The sequence below is a fragment of the Teleopsis dalmanni genome, chromosome 2 (genome assembly GCF_002237135.1).
Source record: "Teleopsis dalmanni isolate 2A chromosome 2, ASM223713v2, whole genome shotgun sequence".
Lineage (NCBI taxonomy): Eukaryota > Metazoa > Arthropoda > Insecta > Diptera > Diopsidae > Teleopsis > Teleopsis dalmanni.
The window spans coordinates 51842962-51863479 of NC_051847.1; the positions used below are offsets into that span (position 1 = coordinate 51842962).

Genomic DNA, 20518 nt, shown 5'->3' on the forward strand with positions numbered 1-20518 from the left:
ACTGATGAACTATACCATTAATTTAATTACTTATTTTATTATGAAAGATCTTTTTGCAAAAACAACCTTCGGTTCATTTGATTAGTTCACATATTTTCTCGGTAAATTTTTCTCTCTGCAGTAGCGTATCCAGGGGAGATTAGAGAATAGATTGTTTCTGTGACAATATTATCTACTGCTATATGCTCTTATAATTAAATTAGTACAGTGCAAAACATTGCCAACAAAAAATATATTTTTTAGTATATCACGATAATCGTCGGTAAGATACTATCGCTATTGTAATATACGAGTATGGTTAAAATATGTAGTAGTAAGTTAAGAAAGAAGTATATTCCTATCTATATTTCTTTTTTTTTTAAATGCTGTTTTTACAGTAAAAAAAAACTCTTAACACTTAATTGATATAAACTTTTTATAATGATTGATGTCAGTTATTTATTCAAATATATTTGCACATAAATATACACAGTACATAAGAATATCTGTAAAAACAAGAGTTATGTGTTAAGTTAATTGACAAAATTCATTTTTGTAGATTTTATCAGCTGTTTATTTTTCAAACTGTGTGTTATTTTTTTAGTTTTTTTTTTATTCATGAGTTTTTATAAAAATTAAAAAAAAATATTTAAATTAACTGCATTATATATTATAAATACACTTTTGTTAAATATTCTATTGTTTTAAGTTATTCCATTATCTTCGGTTTTACGAAACAATAAATACACTTCATATAAATTTTTAAAGAATTCACTAACAATAAACACACTCAAAATAGAAACCTGCATCAATTTGAGTACATCCATTAAGTTTATATGTTAACCGATCTATTTAATTTTTAGTAACGACATAGCATTTTTTATCTTCAGGAGTATACATATTTTTCAATCTATAGAAATAATATCACCAGTATATTTTCGGTTCATAGATCGTGTACCCTTATTTCTGATTAAAAAAAACTTTCTTCACATTTACGTAAGGCAATTCTTCACTTAAGTTAGTAACAAGTAATTATTTCATTTTATGTAATACTTAATTAAATTATACTTTTTATAATGATTGACTGCAGTTATTAACTGTAAACATATAATGCACAGATATAAGAGTATCTGTAGAAAAAAAGATACTTTTCAAATTCTGTTTATGTTTTAGTTATTTTTCTATTCAATAACTCTTATTGAATTTAAAATAAATAGTTTCAAATATAAAAATAAAAATATAACTAGTTCCAAAATAAAAAAAAAATTAATAAAATAAAATAAAAATAGTTTCAATTATTAAGAGAAGTGGTGATATTACACAAATTCGGTAAAAGTATTTTAAATAAATAAATGCAGTATTTTTTTTAAACATGACACAGATATATATTTTTAATAATAATTGTAACATTTTCTTCAGAACAATAATTGTATTATTTATTTAAATTTGTTTTAATATAACTTTTAATAAATTAATAATGAAAAATAAAATAAATAATAAACTAAAATAATAAAATAAAATACTCTATTTCTGTTTTGGTAAAAATATAGGGTTAATCCGCATTTTTACGGTCGGCTAAAGTGATACTATAAAGTAGAGAATTTTTAAAAACCAGTATTAAATTTTTCCAATTAACTTTCAAAACTAAAAAAAATATTAATTATTTACTGCTTATCTAATATAGCTTTTTTAAAAAACAAAACTTATATGACCTTAGTATTTACATCTTAGAACTTTGTTCTCGTTTGGAATTGTGTTTACATTTCAATATAGTTATTATAAAGAAAAGTGTTTTTTAACAGAGCAAATACTGTATTTTCAAACTCTTCCATATTACATCGCAAGTAAATACCTGCTTTGTGAAATTCATCATTTGTATTATCATATTTATTTTATCTTATGTGTGTTAATTTAAAAGTATTTAATACTGGTCTTATATTTCAAAAATATAAATATTCTTACACTACCCTTTCTCGTGTTCATTGTATTGTTTATTAATCGTGTTCCTATCTTCTTCTATTTGTCTGGGCTTAAACCTCCATTACAAGATGTACTACTTATATGGTTTTTTAAGTTGGTTTAATTAACTTTCCCAGAATATTAGGTATTAAGGGTATCTGCTCCCATCTCTTTCCCATAATTACTGAAATTAAGTTTCCACACTGCTGTGTAAATCTTCAAATCTCACACTGTCGCTTTCGATGCATTCCACCTACAGCAAAAAAAAATATTGAAAATTTTTTTTTTCTTGGGAAATAAAAAATATACATCTGAAATATCTGTAATTTCAACGAGTCGGTGCCACAAGTCACATAGCACGTTCTGTTGTGGCATTATTGCCCGACAAACTTTTAAGTGATGTGTCTACCAAGAACAAGCGATTTGTCGCTACTGAACTGTTTTGTGTGGCATGGCAAAGGATTATGTTTATGCAAATAATATTCAATCTCTCGACATTTTACCACCCATCAAGTTATAGCTGGACTGATGCCAGCTGTGTGCCGAAAAGTACTCTAAGATGTCACGTGAAGGATATTTGAATGATGTAGTATTTCACACCAAATGGCAACGTCTATGAACAATATCGAATTAATAATTAAATTAAATCTTAATCACAAATGTATTTTATTTACATTTACTTTAGGAAGAACAAAATAAATAACTCTGTATCACTCCTTAATAAGTACTGCATCAAATTGTTATAGTGTATACACATTTGTACATGAACAGCTCTTATTTTTATATTTTCCAATTTTTAAAAATAAATAATTATTATTTTAAAAATAAACAATTATTATTTTCAAGAACTGTATGCAGGAAAAAATCTGGACTAGCTTGTTTCACAGTTCGAACACTTCGGTACAGATCTACCATATTAAAAAATAATTTATTTCTGTGTACTTTTTCTAGTACAGGTATGAGTTTTTTTACCTTTACTTTGCTCTCCTTGTCATGTGCTCATCCAGGAGTTTATGTATTTGTTTCAGAGGTCTGAGTTATTTGTTTGGCCCTCTGAAAGTCTTGCGCCAGTTTTAGTAATAGCATCAACTGTCTTACTTCTCTCTATGCCTTTATGATCAGGAATCCATCCTGTTCATATAGAGTCTGCGGTTGCAGGCCAGTCTGGCCATAGCTTCCTTGCATTCTAGACTATTTTCGGATGATGAACAGTATGATTTGATTGCCTTAATAGCTGCTTGGCTATCCACAAAGAATTTAATGCAGTAGACATCACTACTATTTACTGAGAAATTTTGGTCCCATCGCATCAATTAAACATTGTACTGAAATGTTTTGTTTAAAATACCAAATGGGTCAAATGGAGACGCTGCCACCGATGAGTTTTCAATTTATATTCGTACTAATGCTTGCAGTCACTGCTGCTTTTAGCTTAGCGTTACTGTTTTGATGACGAAAAAACTCTGCAATTATTTTGTTATCACCTTCATTACGTTACAAGTATCTTACCAAACTTATTATATCGTTTTCACACTAATGTGTGAAGGGTATAAAAATTAGAATAATATGGGTAACCTTTTATGACCGACGTATGTACTTATTTAACTTAATCAAGTGTTTGCGATCATTTCGAACTTTACATATAGGAATATATGTATGAATATTTATTTATATACATATGTTAATTTATTTATTAATCATCAAAAAGCAGAGCGGGTAAAGATAACTTGTTTTATCTCAGTCTACATTTATTTAAATGAATGCCATAAACAGAAATGTATATTTATGAACTAAGTTTTTTGACAATGAATCGAAAATCGTTGTTTGCTTCTTTGCAAATGTCAAAATTTTTAAATTTGATGGTTTTAAGTAAGTTTTGGCCGTCCTAAAAGGTTAGTCTTCAACGTTTGTTAGTTGCGAATGCAACGTCGTCTCAGTATAAAAAACTCTAAGCTTGTTTTAGAATTAACGAGATTGAATATCTCCTCATAGAGCCTATTATTCGGTTAGTTTCGCATTAAAACTGGTTTAATATTAAAAAGAGAACATATTCGGTCTTGTATAATTTTTTTAAATAATTTATATTATATACCTTAAGAGTCTTCGGTAATGAACTTGCTTAAAAGTTAAAAACAAAATTACAAAAAAAAAACAACTTCTGCAAGTTAATGACTGGACTTTAAAACTTCATTCTTGTTTGATCTTGAAATAATATAAGATATGTGGAAATGAGTTAAACTTAGTAATTAATAAAAAAAAATGTGTTATATATAAAAAAAAATTTTTGAAAAAAAATATACATTAATTGAAATACTAAACAAAAGTAAAATCGTTTATGTTATTGTGTTGGAAGTGAAATAAATTTTTTACGCTTTAAGTCCACATTTTAAAATAAAAATTTTATTGTAATTAATTTTATATTCAAATATTATATTGTTGTACTATACATGAACATGCATAGTCAAGATTTGAGTCCAGGAGAATATATAATATTGGCAATCCTGCATGCATTCTAAAAATGTGGTTAATAATATGTACAACATTTAAAAGACTATTTACATAGTTATAGAAATAATCAAAATGAATTATCAAATTAATAAATTATAAAATTTGTTAAACGGTTCTATTTCGTATATTTATGTTCGACACTTAAAATATAAAACAAATTTACACGACTTCGATTCCTGATACTTGCAGGCTTGAAAAATTATTCACGAATAATTAAATACAAGAATTATTTCTAAGACCACTGATGTAGGGTATTTGGCAGTACTCGACACAGCTGCACGGTCAGCCAAAAATTAAATTAATTAAAATAATATAAAATGGATTTTTTGTTGTTATAGTTCACTACTGTTCCAAAAACCTCTTTATAAAACAAATTTTAAAAAATTTAAATTGTGCTAATAATATATATGAACTACTCATTACAGAAAGGCATATACATAAGTCAATGTTTTGAATTTCTAGAGTTAAGAGTTAGAAACATTTGCTCAAAGGGTAGACTGAGAAATGCAGAAAAGAACAGATCGTAAGGATACTTCCCTAAATGGCTATCATACAAATTTAACACGTTCTTATATTCAACAGTATATACGAAAAGTAGTTCTTTTTTGATAATCCAAATATTGACATCAAATGATTTAGATACCTTTCAGTAATAAGCCCTTCATATGGTGTATATAATAGATTTTACAAGTTTGAATACACCATTATACATTCGATTTAGAAACACTGAAGTACCTGAAAACTATAACTGACATTTTTATGTCGCATTATGATAAAAAAAAAAAAATTTATATTATGTACGAGTAGTATTATTATATACAGTACAATAATAGAGTATATAAAATAGATTTTTTGAACTCGGTTATCATTGTGCATTTTATATCTGTAAATGCTTCAAGGCCAAAAACATGACTGACAAATTTTGGTGACATTATAGTTTATAATAAAAGTAATATATATAACATACAAGGAATATTATATTTATTATGCATGTCTAGTGCAATAATATAGTGGAAAAAATAGACTGTAAACATTTCGGTATAAAATTTTTTCTTCAATCTGCAAATATTTTAATATTGAAGAACATTAATTGCAAAATAATAAAAAAATGCATATAGTATATATTAATTAATATTTTTATTATTTATAGTGTTATAATAAAGTGTGATAATAATAAGTATATTATAATAAAAAAAATTATATCTTGGTGTGTATACATAAATTTAACAATTAAAAGAAAATATTAATTTTCGTTATAAATGAAGAATAAAAAATAAAAAAAAATTAAATTAATAAATTAATACATATTATAAAAAAAAACATTATTTTATAATAAAATAATTTTTTTTTAAAACACAGTGAATTTTCATTAGTTGTGCGCAATGGACGTAGTCACTATGTCTACAGTTAGCCCAGTTAGCACTGGTAATGCTGAAACAGCTAACAGTAAGCGTCGAGAAATGTTTATGACGCAGCCTTCAACAACAACCATTAATCAGCAACAAGCGATTTGTGTACGCAAGGCATATAAAATTTACGGAAGTAAAAAAAATCCAAATTGTGTTTTGGAGGGCCTCAACATGACGGTTCCAAAGGGATCTATGTAAGTATTGTACAATAAAATGTGTATGTAAATATGATAAAATATGCTGTATCCAAATAGATATATATGTAATTATAAAAAAAAAATTATTTACTTATAATATTTGAATTTTTCCTAAATATATGTGTAAAATAAATAATGTACAATAATAAAATAAAAAAAATTCAATGAAGTACTATTAATTAATTTTAAATTCCTTTTATTTATTTTTTGCGAATTTAATAAATTGAATTTAAATAATTATAAAGAAAATAAAACCAGAACAATGACCTCTACCATATCGTTTAAATGAAATAAAAAAATAACCACATAATGTAGGTCAATGTCTCTAATAAGTTATTACAACAATAAAGTGTTTATAACACAAATGTGTAGACGAAATATTTTATTTGTTTATGTATAAACACGTATTAGATTTTTGTAAATAATAATGACTATAAGCATTATTTATTATTTAATTTTGAGATCAGCAAATATATAGCGAAAAATAATATCAGCAAAATTTTCGCTTTAAAGTACAACATTCATTTAAATTAAGTAAAATTTAAACAAATAAAACAGATTTTACACTTAAATAAATGTCGGTTTTTTTTGGATAATTTCATATTAGACTGAATGTAACCAGGGGTGTTTGAAAAGTTTTGCATCACAAATTAAAAAAAAAGGTTTTTAACTTTTTTATTGTTACGTATTTTATGACAATCTTAGCTGATTCGATATACTATTCCGAATAATGCTCCTGCTTACTTATCCACTATAAATAGTCCACTTCATCAAGGTCATCTTGAAGATATTTATGAAGATCTTTTAAAACGAATTTTACCTCTTTATTAGGTGAGAATTATTTTACTGCCAACTTTTTCTATTAACTTTAGAAATAGAAAATAATCACTTTAAACAGATATGACGAATAATTCTTGAATTTTAATAACTGATGAACTGTTAGCCAATACGTTGGTGATGAGTAAGCTTTTCTGTAATTACGAACTTGAATTAATTTAGTAATTTTAAATAGTATGCCCTAGATATTTTTGACATAGTCGACTGTTTTCATGTAGTCGATCAGCAGTATGTTGTTACTGTGTCCAAAAATAGTAGTTACGCTCTTTCTAGTTAACAACACAGTCTATGCCTTCTTGGGAGCTCTATTACTTCTTTCTGTGCAGTATTTTAGTTGTCCTTTATTTTTCAATCTGCATAAAAGTCCAACTTGATTTATATAAACTAGTCTAATGGCGTTTTCGCTTGGTAAATCTGTATTCAATCCAGAATTACTCTCGATTTGTAAAATTTTGTTGCTTAATCGATCTTTTTTAGAGTAATTCTAACAATCTAACATTTCAGAAAAATCTTGCTACTCTGGCAATATATCTAGAGTAATAAGCTCGAGAAATTATACTAAAAGCGAATATCGATTGAAAAAGTTACCCCCGATTTACCAATCGAAGCCCCACAACGACATAAGAGATTCTTAGTACTGTTTTAGCTACAGTGTTTGTTATCCGAGGTCAGTCAAAACTAATGCAACACGCTTTCTTAATCTCAATCTTTACACAGCACTATTGAAAAGCAGTCACAGTAAAGTACTTATGGTCTCATAAAGATATCGAATTTTTATTTAATCATAATCCAATGCCATTCGATGTATTGTTTCAATATTTTTATTAGTGGCGTCATTTTTGATCAGAACCGTTAAGAATAGTTTCTATAAACTAAACTGGTACAATTATGTTTGAAATCGGCCACCCACATATTTGTTGTTACATATGATAGCATCCAGTCCCAGCAAATTTTAGTTAGTACAACTTCAACTTGCAATATGATTATATATTTTGAATATAGTACTCACTAAAGCATTACTTTGCTTTAGTCAAAAGTAGTCACTATTGTATTTTGTCTCCATTTATGCAAGTATTTAAGGTCGAGTGATTACAAAAATTATTAAAAATATTATTTGTATTATTTACAAAATCAAAAATATATATTTGCAATGATAGATTATGTTATGATATATGATATATATATATATATATGTCATATGTTGCTCTATATATGATATATGCTCTATTTTGGGTCGCAGAAGTTTTCGCTCACCCTAAATATATATTTTTATAATATTAAATCTGAAGTTCTGAAAACCTGAGTTTGCATTTAAAATAAAAATTAAAAAAAAATATACATGCAAAAGTGGTTTCCTATTACGAAATGAAGACTTATTAACTCCTGAATTTTTGACATTTTTGCCCTTTTCATTATTTTAGTTTCACATATTTTATACTTTAGACAACCTTGAAAGTGTTGCTATTTTTTTTATTTATATTTAATTGTATAATATTTCAAATATATGCATTAAAAACATAATATAGAATTTATTATTAACAAAGTAGAAAATTTAAGGAACAAGTTTTAATTATATGATGAATAAAACAATGGAAGCGAATATGCATCTGACTTATAGTTAGACACTTGTCTTTTAAAATTATGAAAATGCGTTCCTTCAAGAAAATGTAATGAAATAATTGGGTTGTATTACCATCTTATTATTACCTAATGAAATTTATCCGAGTAGAAAAATAAAGTAATATGAGGTCACCATTTTATTTCATACACTAGCAAAAAATAAAATCTTTAATTAAAAATTTTTTAATCGTACAATAAAAAATATACTAGTAGACTATTTAGAAAGCGAAATAATTTCTGTTCTCTTTAAAACCTATTAAAGTTCAAATTTGCATTTAAAGTTCATATTAATGTTCACCGTCATACACATGCATACATGGCAATTCTAATATAGGAAGTCATGAAATAGGAATGTATAAAATTGGATTTAGAAATCAGTAGTCGAGGTAGTCAACTCGAAAATCAAAAAAAATTGTATGTGTTTAGGTGAATATATAATATAAGCTTAGGCAAAGGTTCTAAGTGGTGCTAACCCCTAATTTTTTAATTATACGATAATACAATGAGCCTATGGCCTAAATGGATCCCTTGGGATCCCTGGTATGACCTACCTATCTAGGTGAATATATGTTTACATAAATTTTCTGACGACCATTATATTAGTTAAGGATATTATGGTGATACTGGAAATACACGTAATCACAGCATGACTTCTTAATCTATCAGCAAACGTTTTGTAAGATTTATATCTTTACAGGGTATCTCAATGAGATTATTATATTTTTTCCTTTTCAAGAAAAATCAATTTTCATAAGAATTTTTTGCAATATTTGCACGCTTTAATCATTTATATAGGTATTTTAAATGTGCTTTAAGAACCCTCTCTTTCTATTTTATCTAACGAACTATGATATCCATTTCATCGAGTACCTATAGAAGATTAATGTTAAACCACTTCGAGATATTGCTCAAAGGTATGAAGCAGTAAAAAATCAATCTATTTATAATTTAAACTGAATTCAAGAACATTAAAACAGTTTGATTCTTTCATAGATATGGTTTATTGGGATCTTCAGGATGTGGAAAAACAACGCTTTTGTCATGTATAGTTGGTAGACGGCGTTTAAATTCTGGCGATATTTGGGTACTTGGTGGAAGACCAGGATCCCCGGGCTCCGGAGTACCTGGTCCAAGAATTGGATATATGCCACAAGTAAATTCTTCATAATTAATGTTTAGAAAGTTTTTTTAACAATATGATATTAATAGGAACTTGCTTTATATGGAGAATTTACAATGGCTGAAACATTGATTTACTTTGGTTTAATAGCTGGAATGTCACGCGCTGCTATCGCGGATAGAACAGAATTTTTACTAAAACTTTTAAATCTACCTTATGGTTCAAAATTTGTTAAAACATTAAGTGGCGGTCAACAGCGTCGAGTAAGCTTAGCAACGGCTTTACTTCAAGAACCAGAGTTATTAATTTTAGATGAACCTACTGTAGGTGTGGATCCAGTATTAAGACAGAAGTAAAATTTTTTCATAATTAAAAATTTATTAAAAATGGATATTAAATAAATAACTTATTAATAGCATTTGGGATCACCTTGTTAATATAACAAAAAATGGAAACACAACTGTGATAATAACGACACATTACATTGATGAGTGTTCTCAAGCTCATTTAGTAAGGAACAATGAAAATAGTCCTTATATTTTTTTTATGTTTTAATTATATAAATTGAAAAATTTAGATTGGGCTATTGCGTGGTGGTAAGATGCTTGCGGAGGAAGCACCAGAACTGTTAAGGCAACAACATAATGCTACCTCGTTAGAAGAAGTTTTCCTTAAGTTGGCAGTTAAACAGAATATGGGAAAAAGACGTCGATCTTCGATTGCTCAGGATGTGATGAATCAAATTTCTGCTACAGCTATAACAAACCCCGCATTTGATAATTCAGCTGAAATATCTGGTGAATTTGGTGATAATATATCTATGGCATCCGCAACAAAAGATCATACAACTTCCGTTGTAGATTCTACCGCTTCACAAACCGTAGCAAGAGACTCTCGTTCTTCATTTTGTCAGAATATACTGGTTTTAAGTAAACACCATTTACATGCACTAATGTGGAAAAATTTCTTATGGATGATGCGAAACGTGGGGTGAGTAAAATGTTAATTCTTAAGCAATTTCTTGTCTTTAACATCTTTTGCTTTCTTATAGAGCAATGACGTTCATCATTGGTTTGCCAGTTATGCAAATCATACTTTTCTGTTATGCTATTGGTCATGATCCAGTAGGACTGAAAATAGCTGTTTCGAACCATGAAATGTCAAATGAAATGATATTCCAACAATCTTGTCCAATAATTGCCGGCTGTAATCATACCATGCTTAGTTGTCGTTATCTTGGGATGTTAATACAAAACAAAAGTATGAATGTGGTAAGAACACCAATCACGTCTATGGATTTATAAAAAACAACAAGTTATTTTGCGAGTGAATATATTATAATGAACTTTTTCTTTTGTAATTATATTAGAAATATCTAAATTCTGATGAAGAAGCCATTGAAGAGGTAAGGCGCGGTCGTGCTTGGGGTGTATTAACTTTTTCCAAAAATTATTCCATGGCTTTGGTAGAACGTATCGAAAATGGTCGATACGCTGACAATATAACTATTGAGAATTCCAATTTAGATGTGCAATTAGATATGTCAAGTAAATTATTAACCATATACCATATTTAAAGCTTCATTACTGATAAGTTCTCATTTCCAGATCAACAAATTTCTACTTTGCTGTACCGTGATCTACAATACTCATTTTTCGATTTTGTAGAAAATATTTTAGCTGATTGCGATTTAAATCCACGCTTAGGTCGTGTTCCTGTTAATTGGAATGATCCCATATATGGATTTTTAAATCCCAACTTTACTGATTTCGCTGCTCCTGGAGTTATTTTAACTATAATTTTTTTCCTATCCGTAGCAATGACTTCAGGTGCTATGTTGATTGAACGCAATGCTGGAATGCTGGAGCGTTGTTTAGTAGCTGGAATAACAGGTGTAGAAATTTTAGTCTCTCAAGTAGTGACACAATTTATGGTTATGTTAAGTCAATGTACTTTTGTGTTATTAGTAAGTTTTTATTTCTTTGAATTAACGGTTGTTGGAAACATTTGGTTAGTAGTAGCGCTTTGTGTGCTCAGTGGCTTATGCGGAATGTCTTTTGGTTTTGTAATTGCCTGCGCGGTGGATACGGAAAGAACAGCAACTTATGTAGCAATGGGATCCTTTCTGCCTATAGTTATGCTGTGCGGAATCATATGGCCAATTGAAGGAATGTATCCTTTATTACAATATTTGACCGTCTTTTTACCATTAACAAAACCAACTGAATCATTACGATCCATTTTACAACGTGGATGGGGTTTATTGAATCCTGTCGTTTATCATGGTTTCTTATCAATATCTGCATGGGTTGCAGTATTTTTAATTTCAACGATATTTTTACTAAGATTTAAGAAAGGCTGAGCTATAAAAATGTTGTTAATAATTATTTGAATAACTATGAAATAAGGTAAAATGTATGTATATAGACACTATTATATATATTTAAAAAAATTATAAAATATTAAATAAAAATTTGTGTGATTCAGTTTTATTTATGAAATGTATTAGTTTAATGTTACGAATTTTTTTTATGTACCGGTTATATACTTCAAAAATTTTTTTTTATTAAAAACTATTAAAAATAAAATAAATTTAATAAATTGCTAATTTTAAATTGTTTATTTGTTGAATATTGTAAGAAATTGAAATATTGACCGTCTACTCTCTAAAAGGCCAGAAGCTAGTATCGACTGGCATTAGTCTAGATATATCCTTTTTATTTCTTCATTTCAGCGATAATGTTTGCTTGAGATTATATCCAAACCATAATTACTTACATGTTTTACATGATTATTTTATTTATAATCACCTTTTAGATGTTTTTTGTCTCTGATTTCATCAGTTTTTTTAAGCACATTAAGTGGTGCGAATATGAGTTCCGCTAGAGCTTCCACTATGGCACATCGTTTTTGGCAAGCACTTTTTCTTTTACTTTTCTATTCTGATGTCTAGAAATATAAATCAGAAAAATGTGTGCAATTTACATAAAACTATAGTTTTATTTAGATTATACTAATCAGTGGGATATAAAATATAATTAAAGCCCATATTTTTGTTGTCACATACAATTATATTTATTTTTAGTGCATTAATAAGAAAAAAAATTACAATCAATAAGGGTTTGAAAATTAATTGGCTAGAATATTTTATTAGGTAAATATGTCATAATTTCTCCTTCTTTTATTTTCCACAAGTTACAATCAAAATTCTCATATCACTGGCTTATAGCACCTACTACATAAAAATATTGCAAAAATAAGTTAAAATTAATTAAATTCATATTATGGTAACACTTATTTCTTCACTTACAGTTCGTGTGTATATATAACTAATAAAAGTTCGAATAAGAAAGTGGTAAATTATTTCTATACCACTTAATATGCTAGCGCCCAAGAATAATCCTAATATACCTCCGATTGTAACAACGACATCGAGCTGCGTACGTAGTGCTTGCCTGCGGAACTGTTCCGTTGGGAATTTTGGAATTTTAATAGTGAAGCTCCGGGGATAATTGGTTCTATATTATAAGAGATACGCTATTATAATAAGTTTGAAAATCAAGATTAATATAATATCATATTAAATAAACCTTGAACTGGATTCGTAAATTAAATTAAAATCACTTTCGGTACATGATGGCAAACAATCACAAGTATATTTGTTATTTGGCCACGGCATTAAAGATTTTGGTTCCGGATTAACCATTGAATTCTTTTCTAGACATAGGTAACCATCAAAATTGCATTCTTGGATTGATTCTTTTTCTATTATGGAGAAATATATATTATTTTTCCTTAATATTTTGTTATATATTCTAATTATCTCACCAAGTGGTAGAAATGTATATAAAGTGCAATTGCAAATTCGTAATTGATGTATACGTATACAATCGGCTAAGCAAGCACTAAAGCTATATACCTTATATTCTGTATTCGGTAAAACTTCATCAGTAAATCGACATTTTCTATATTCAGGAGATATTGTGCGAACATCGGCATCATTTACTGTATTATCAATACGAATTTCAATAATTTTTTGTTCTCCAGTGTTTAAAACAACAAAAGATAACTTCTGTATTCCTTTAACTGGTAAATCCTCCTTATTTAAAATACTAACCTTTGTATTGATACTCAAAAATATTAAAAATAACATATTATATTATGTAATCTTTTAACCTTTATCGGTCTTTTAATGCTTATTTCCATTAAAGGTTCGTCATTAGACTGATCCATATTAGTATCAAGCCAACTTTCGCTACCACTTCAAAAATTTTAATAAAATTTAAATTAATTAATAATATTTATGAAATTGCGATCCTTCAAACAATTGTCAAAGATTGTATGAGTAAAAATGCGAATACGTACAAATTAAATTTTATGTATCGACTACGATGTTTCTGTCTTCCAAAACATGGAGAGTACACAAAAGAAATCATGAATGGCTTGCTTTTCTACTCAATGCAGTAGTGAGAGTATATATTGTAAGAAATTTCCATACTAACTGTCTACTCTCTAATAGACCAGAAGCTAGTACCGACTGGCATGAGTGTAATAATAGCCCTTGTATATCTGCTTATCAGCGATAACGTGTGCTTAATAAATGCCATAATAATCTACATGTCTTATATAACTCTTTCATTTTTAATCACTTATTTGACTATTATTTCTGATTCCATTAGTTCTTTTAACCACACTCAGTAATGTGAATAAAAGTTATGCTAGAGCTTCTCACATTGCAAAACCTTTCTGACTTTTTAAAAAATCCTACACTTGATCGTTTAGACTCAAATTGACTCTTACGTAAGTAGGAGAAATTGAAGAAATATCAAAATATCATCAATAAGCTAATAAGTCGGTAACCATGTATTATTTATTTATAAAGGGAAAACAATTCAATAGTAAGATCTGATTTTTACACTCTTCAATAATCATTTATTCTATATTTATAAAAGCGAAAAAGAATATTTATTGTTTATTAACATCTTCGATCATATATTGTTAATTTACAGAAAGAAAAAAATTTTTAGAGAGATTTATTCACTTACTCTAAAAGTATGCAAATAAATTAGAGTTTTACTTCAAACATGAAGTTTTCGCTCCTAAAAAATGCTATAAATAATAATTTACTTCTGTAGGAGATAACTATTTTATGTGATCGAAAGATAAATTGTTGAAGAAATTGATACCCACAAGTGTAACAAATAATTATACTTATAATAAATAAATAAATAATTATAATAAATTTAAAATAATGTATATATTCTTTAATAAATATTAAGAAGTATTATAGTACAGAGTGAAGAGTATTTTAGACCTAATTTAATGTTAGATTTCTTTTGTTTTCAAACAAAATTAAATTCTATAGCTTGGAGTAAAAAAGTTTTAATTGTGACTTACATTTTATTATTTTGCAGGGAATTCAATAAAAAACATTTCCCGAATGGTGTGATTAGAGGCAAAAAATATTGACAGCAGTCAAATGGTTTATTTGACAGAGAGCAGTTTATGAATAGCTGAGAACATTTCAATGTAAACTGTAAATAAAAATGTACACTGTATAGTATAGCGTACAGCATATACCATCCATAGTACCCTTTTTGCAAGTTTCCTATAGTCCTTCGTTGGGCATTGTGCGCATTCACTACATTCTAAATATTTTGTACATTTTGCTCTTAATAGACCCTCGTGATGTTCCGTTGGATAAATAATTAAAGAAACTAACATTTCGATGTCGTAGTTATATTCCCCACTTAAATCTGTACCTAGCCTTTAATTAAAATTAGTTACTTATTAATTCATTCACTTGTTTCTTGCAATAAATAATTAAATTGAATTTTATTTATTTATATGAACAACTTACTTTTGTACATATTCCTCAATATCTTTTCTTGCATGTTCATCACTGTAAGTATCACAAACACTTATAGTAGGAAACTCTATTTTATTATTAGGTGAGAGACTTTCATACACAATGCTTACGGCTTTACTTTCAAAATTGTTTTGGTACTCACTAATTAAGGAATAGGATCCAAACACTGAGAGCACAAAACAGATAAACCAAAACAGACGTTCCGTAATATGTAATCTTTGTAAAAAAAAAACATTACAATAAATTTAACAAGAGGTAATATATTAATTTAGGTAATTCTATATAGGATTTTACACTTACTTATGATTTACAATGTATCTGAGTCCAGCTAATGTACAATTCGAGCAATAATCCGTGATGCATAGTAAACATTTCCGTATAAAACTCATTTTTTCACTGCTTCAATAATAACTAATCGCATTTATTCGCGATAGAACCTTCTTTTATACCATAATGAAAAACTGTGGTCAAAGTCAGTAAAAGGTAAACTAAATCATTCAAAATCATTTAAAATGTTTAATATTATTTAAAGTAGTTTTCAATTGTGCGTTATTAAATATTCAAAAACTACATAAGCTTTTACTTATCAATGTTGTATTCACAAAGCTATTACAAAACCTATTAATCTTTCAAAGCTTTGTATTGTTTTTACTATAATTATTTCACTGCATTTAGTGGAAGTATATTTATTTATTTGAAGGATTTATTTATTATAAGTAGCACCTTAACATATGCCTATGCTTTGATCTGTATTAATCCAGTATAGTTATTATCTTATCGTACTCATTTAACTGATCACTACAAGCATGGGCATTAAAATGAACGCCAAGAACTTAAAATGGGGTTAGAAATAGAAAAGTTATCTAAATTATATATTTTTATTCTTCAAACAGTAATAAAATGGTAGTTTAGATTCACTAAACTCTGATTTGCATTCTTCTTAGATTTTCTATCATCTATCAGAATTCTATCATTCACATATAACAAGGGCAAAATACATTTGCTATAGAAATCAGTCCAATAGTGATTAAAATACTGAAATTAATGAATAAAAGCGGGACATGTATAAGTAGGCAAAATAATACTATGTCGAAGAATGTTATAAATAGAAATAATTCTATGGGAAAATCTACGAAGTCAATATCGATAGAATAAACAATTTATTGCTATTACGTTTTATTTTGGCTCATTATCAGGTTATTTTTAAAAAATTATTTCTTCTCAAAAGAAATATTGTGAAAATATGAAAGTAGTAAATACTAGTAAAACTTAGATTATTTAGTTTTGAAAAGGAAATTGACTTACAACTGAAAATCTTAACTACAAAAACCATAAATTTAAAGAAGTAAAAATATATTACTAAATTCCCTGTTAAAAAAGATATCGCATCTACATTACATCGTATAAATATATATATATTTATATAATATAATATAAATATAAAATAATGTCGTCTCCACGATCCTTTTTTATAGAACGCTAATTTGTATGACCTAAGATGAAATTATTTCCAAGTTTCATCAAATGCCATTGATAGCCAGATATCAAATTGTTCCAATTATTTATTCTCACTATTAATCTAACTCTTCTATTTGTTCCCATCAACATATAGATTTTTTTTATTTTATTTTGTTTGTTTTGTTTAATCTTATTATATTAAGTTTAATTTTACTTTATTTTATTTTTATTTCTATTTAATTTTATTTAATTTATTTATTTTATTTTATGTTATTTTATTTTATGTTATGTTATGTTATGTTATGTTATGTTATGTTATGTTATGTTATGTTATGTTATGTTACGTTATGTTATGTTATGTTACGTTATGTTAAGTTATGTTATGTTATGTTATGTTATGTTATGTTATGTTATGTTATGTTATGTTATGTTATGTTATGTTATGTTATGTTATGTTATTTTATTTTATTTTATTTTATTTTATTTTATTTTATTTTATTTTATTTCATTTAATTTTATTGTTTTTAAATGCTAAATGCGAGTTATAGCAAATTTATAATTATTTTTCTAATTTCCACTTCTTGGCCCACTTCTTAGACTTCTTAAATCTTAATATTGTTAGAAATCATTTTCTATCAATTATACCTTAGAATCAATTTTTAATAAGATTATATATCTTATATTATAAGCGAAACTTTGTTATAATAAATGCAAAAAATTGGTTTATACTTATATCTAAATTTTTACAATGACAACAATACGATTCCTAAATGAGTACTTTGATATATATGTTAAAATGGATCAGTTATTAAAGGGATCGAGTTGTTAAAAATTTAATTTTTTTTGAAATTGAAAAAAATATTTTTTTAGGGAAAAATGTGGATTTTTACTATTAATGCGTAACATTTATTTTAAAAGTAAAAAAAGTTTTCATTTAAATTCAGGAGATTCTATATACGAATTTTCGTGTATAAATACATATATATATATCAATGTAACTATCAGTATATGTATATTTATCTAAATATATATATAATATTTATATGTTATATAAACTTTATAATAATATAATTAAAAAGTTTTCTTTATTAAATTAAAATAAATTAAATTGAAATTGTTAAGTTACGATTTGTAGATATTCCTTGTTTTTTTTTAATCACGCAGCTGTTAGTATCCTATATATTCGGTATTGTTGTTTAAAAACATTTTTGGTTGTTTTTGTTTAACATTTTGCCGCATATAAGTAATTTTATTATTTTTTTCTTCTTTTTCTTATGGTAATCTAAAATTAGTGACAGGGGAAGTACTGTCGTAAATCTTCAATTTTACGACATCAATAAATGTCTGGAGTAAAGATATGATTTTGCGCCACCCCTAAAACTCTAATGAACAAAACTTTCTTTTGTAGCATTTGGTTTGTTGCCAGAGTCAACGGATTATTACATCAGGCGAACTATAACTGTAAGCACAGCAAAAACTGTGCGGTGCTGGGTGTCCTATAACGCGAGGGTTGAAAAAACTATAAAAACGGAATTATGGAACGCAGTCATCAAAAGTGTTTTGTTTATTACTGCTAACTTTGAGTAAAACAGTCTCTGGCAGTAAAATAGCATTACGTCTCGTCAATGGTGCTGAGTGTTTTCATGGGGATTAAAAGCGGGTAAAAATTAACTACCTTAACGTTTAGAAAAAGCTGAGCATAAAATTTTACCCCTGCAATGCTATTAAACCAAAATCATGTGCACTCTTAAAGTAAGAAATTGAATATTTTATATTTAGATTCCGATCATTCCAGCTACAAATGTCAAGCTTGGATAGTTACAAAGTTAGACAGAAATAAAATTTTCCGAAGGAAATTACATTTCATTCATAAAAATGATCCAAAAGTTTTAATAAAAAAGATGAAAGTTGTTTAGTTAAAATTAAGTTTCTTGACAAAGAATTCTTAAATTAAAATAAGTATAGTCTTTAAATAAAGTATCACAACATTGTAGCATTCGGTTCATCTGGGTGCAACAACACAGTACTACAGCACAGTACCTCTTCTGCAAAAAGTACTACTAGTTAAGTAGATGCGTTCACATGCATTCTTCAGAAATTTCAATATGGAACATGATATGAGTAAAGATGTAATGATATTTGGAATACGATATTCTTTTGTGGTACCTCTAGATTAATCTAAAATAACAAGCTAGATTAATCTATAATAACCAAGAAAAAACGGTGGTACGGCAGAAACAAATTAGAAACGTACCTAAGTACGATAGCTATGATCTATAGTCTCGTAACATACTTCCCTATAGGCCATTTCTTATGGTAACATACAATTATTTTGGGCATTTACTTTTTAAAATTTTTATAATAAAAATCAAGAATAAATGAAAAGTCGCATCATATATATATTTTCAACACATCTAACAATACATAAAGTACATAACATCAATATAATAAATCATTGTTACAATATTGTCATAATGTAGAATTATTTGTTACATCTGTGCTAACCTTTGCTCTTCTTTTAATTATTAGTAAAACTTCAATACTTCTATACGAATTACATCTTTCCAAATATTTCTAAAAACATCTAGTCTTTATATACAAAAGAATGATTAAGGACCTTATTGACTTTAGTATTACATTTAAAAGCTACAAATCAAATGTACTCACAACGTTACTGATAAAATTTTGCCCACATCACATTACAACACTCAATACGAATGGCACTTGTCATTAAAAGTCGTAATTTGTCTTTATTAAGATAAGTAAGAGACATTGCAATATATTGCTAAGATTGCAGGACGTAGAACACCATTCTAGAATTATAATGAACGAAAAAATTGTATTGTAGCTCACTCTTAAATTAGTTTAATGGAAGCAGTTTTATGGGATACACAAACTTTATCTCATATTCTTCGATAAAGTTTTACATTCAACTGTATTACTTCTCTGTTTCTCCCTTAAATATCTGAAACACATGATCAGAAATTTCATAATTTCAAATTTCATAAAATGAGTAATTTATTTTCGGTAAATAATTGATCTTAAATAATACTATATTTGTCACTAAACTTAACTATGTAAATAATATTATATATTCTGCTTTCAAAGAGTTTCAAATTGAAAATCTTGTGAAATTTATAAGCTATTATTTTCCAACAAAACATTGCAGGTTGATCCAAGAAAGCTTACTCGGATTTAACCGATATTTACATTATAGTAAATACAGTATTGGATCGATATACCAACACCTTTAAACTCAATTATAGTTACACTTGTAAATGATACAGTGGTTATCATAATTTTTGATACTAATGTAGAATTGCGACAAATACTTCAAAACTGTATTAATGACATAGAACAATGGACATTAACTGGAAAACAGAGTTAACCAACACAAAATCATTACATATAAAATCATCACAAGTAAACATCTTATCTCAGTCGTATTAAATTTCATATTCAAGTAAATTAAAGTGCCTACAAATGACTTATCTGCAATGATTCATTAATACTATTCTATCTACTACAGACTAGTTTTGTTAAAGTTATTGCATAAACCAAT

At 27.1% G+C, this 20518-nt stretch overlaps 2 protein-coding genes across 2 annotated transcripts; one reads left to right on the top strand and one right to left on the bottom strand.

The window, feature by feature from the left end:
* Positions 1–3853: 3853 nt before the first annotated feature.
* On the top strand, positions 3854–12047 carry LOC119685260 (ABC transporter G family member 20-like). The gene is made up of 9 exons (XM_038099500.1): positions 3854–3943; positions 5806–6049; positions 9503–9662; positions 9719–9981; positions 10046–10139; positions 10207–10619; positions 10681–10900; positions 10999–11176; positions 11237–12047. The coding sequence occupies exons 2-9, from the start codon at positions 5829–5831 to the stop codon at positions 11989–11991; spliced, it is 2304 nt and encodes a 767-aa protein (XP_037955428.1). The 5' UTR covers positions 3854–3943; positions 5806–5828; the 3' UTR covers positions 11992–12047.
* An 859-nt stretch (positions 12048–12906) lies between these two features.
* On the bottom strand, positions 12907–15887 carry LOC119674528 (pickpocket protein 11-like). Its single transcript, XM_038085671.1, has 8 exons — positions 15799–15887; positions 15490–15714; positions 15222–15396; positions 15045–15163; positions 13806–13890; positions 13458–13746; positions 13220–13394; positions 12907–13147 (listed from the first exon to the last, which is right to left on the bottom strand). The coding sequence occupies exons 1-8, from the start codon at positions 15885–15887 to the stop codon at positions 12907–12909; spliced, it is 1398 nt and encodes a 465-aa protein (XP_037941599.1).
* Between the last annotated feature and the right edge of the window lie 4631 nt (positions 15888–20518).

Excerpts from the sequence above, each read along its gene's own strand:
- LOC119685260 (XM_038099500.1), top strand. The coding sequence starts at position 5,829 with ATGGACGTAGTCACTATGTCTACAGTTAGCCCAGTTAGCACTGGTAAT. Across the intron at positions 9,982-10,045 it reads GATCCAGTATTAAGACAGAA|CATTTGGGATCACCTTGTTA; the intron begins GTAAAATTTTTT and ends ACTTATTAATAG. Across the intron at positions 10,901-10,998 it reads AAAACAAAAGTATGAATGTG|AAATATCTAAATTCTGATGA; the intron begins GTAAGAACACCA and ends TAATTATATTAG.
- LOC119674528 (XM_038085671.1), bottom strand. The coding sequence starts at position 15,887 with ATGAGTTTTATACGGAAATGTTTACTATGCATCACGGATTATTGCTCG. Across the intron at positions 15,715-15,798 it reads AGATACATTGTAAATCATAA|ATTACATATTACGGAACGTC; the intron begins GTAAGTGTAAAA and ends TTTTTTACAAAG. Across the intron at positions 15,397-15,489 it reads ATTGAGGAATATGTACAAAA|GCTAGGTACAGATTTAAGTG; the intron begins GTAAGTTGTTCA and ends TTTTAATTAAAG.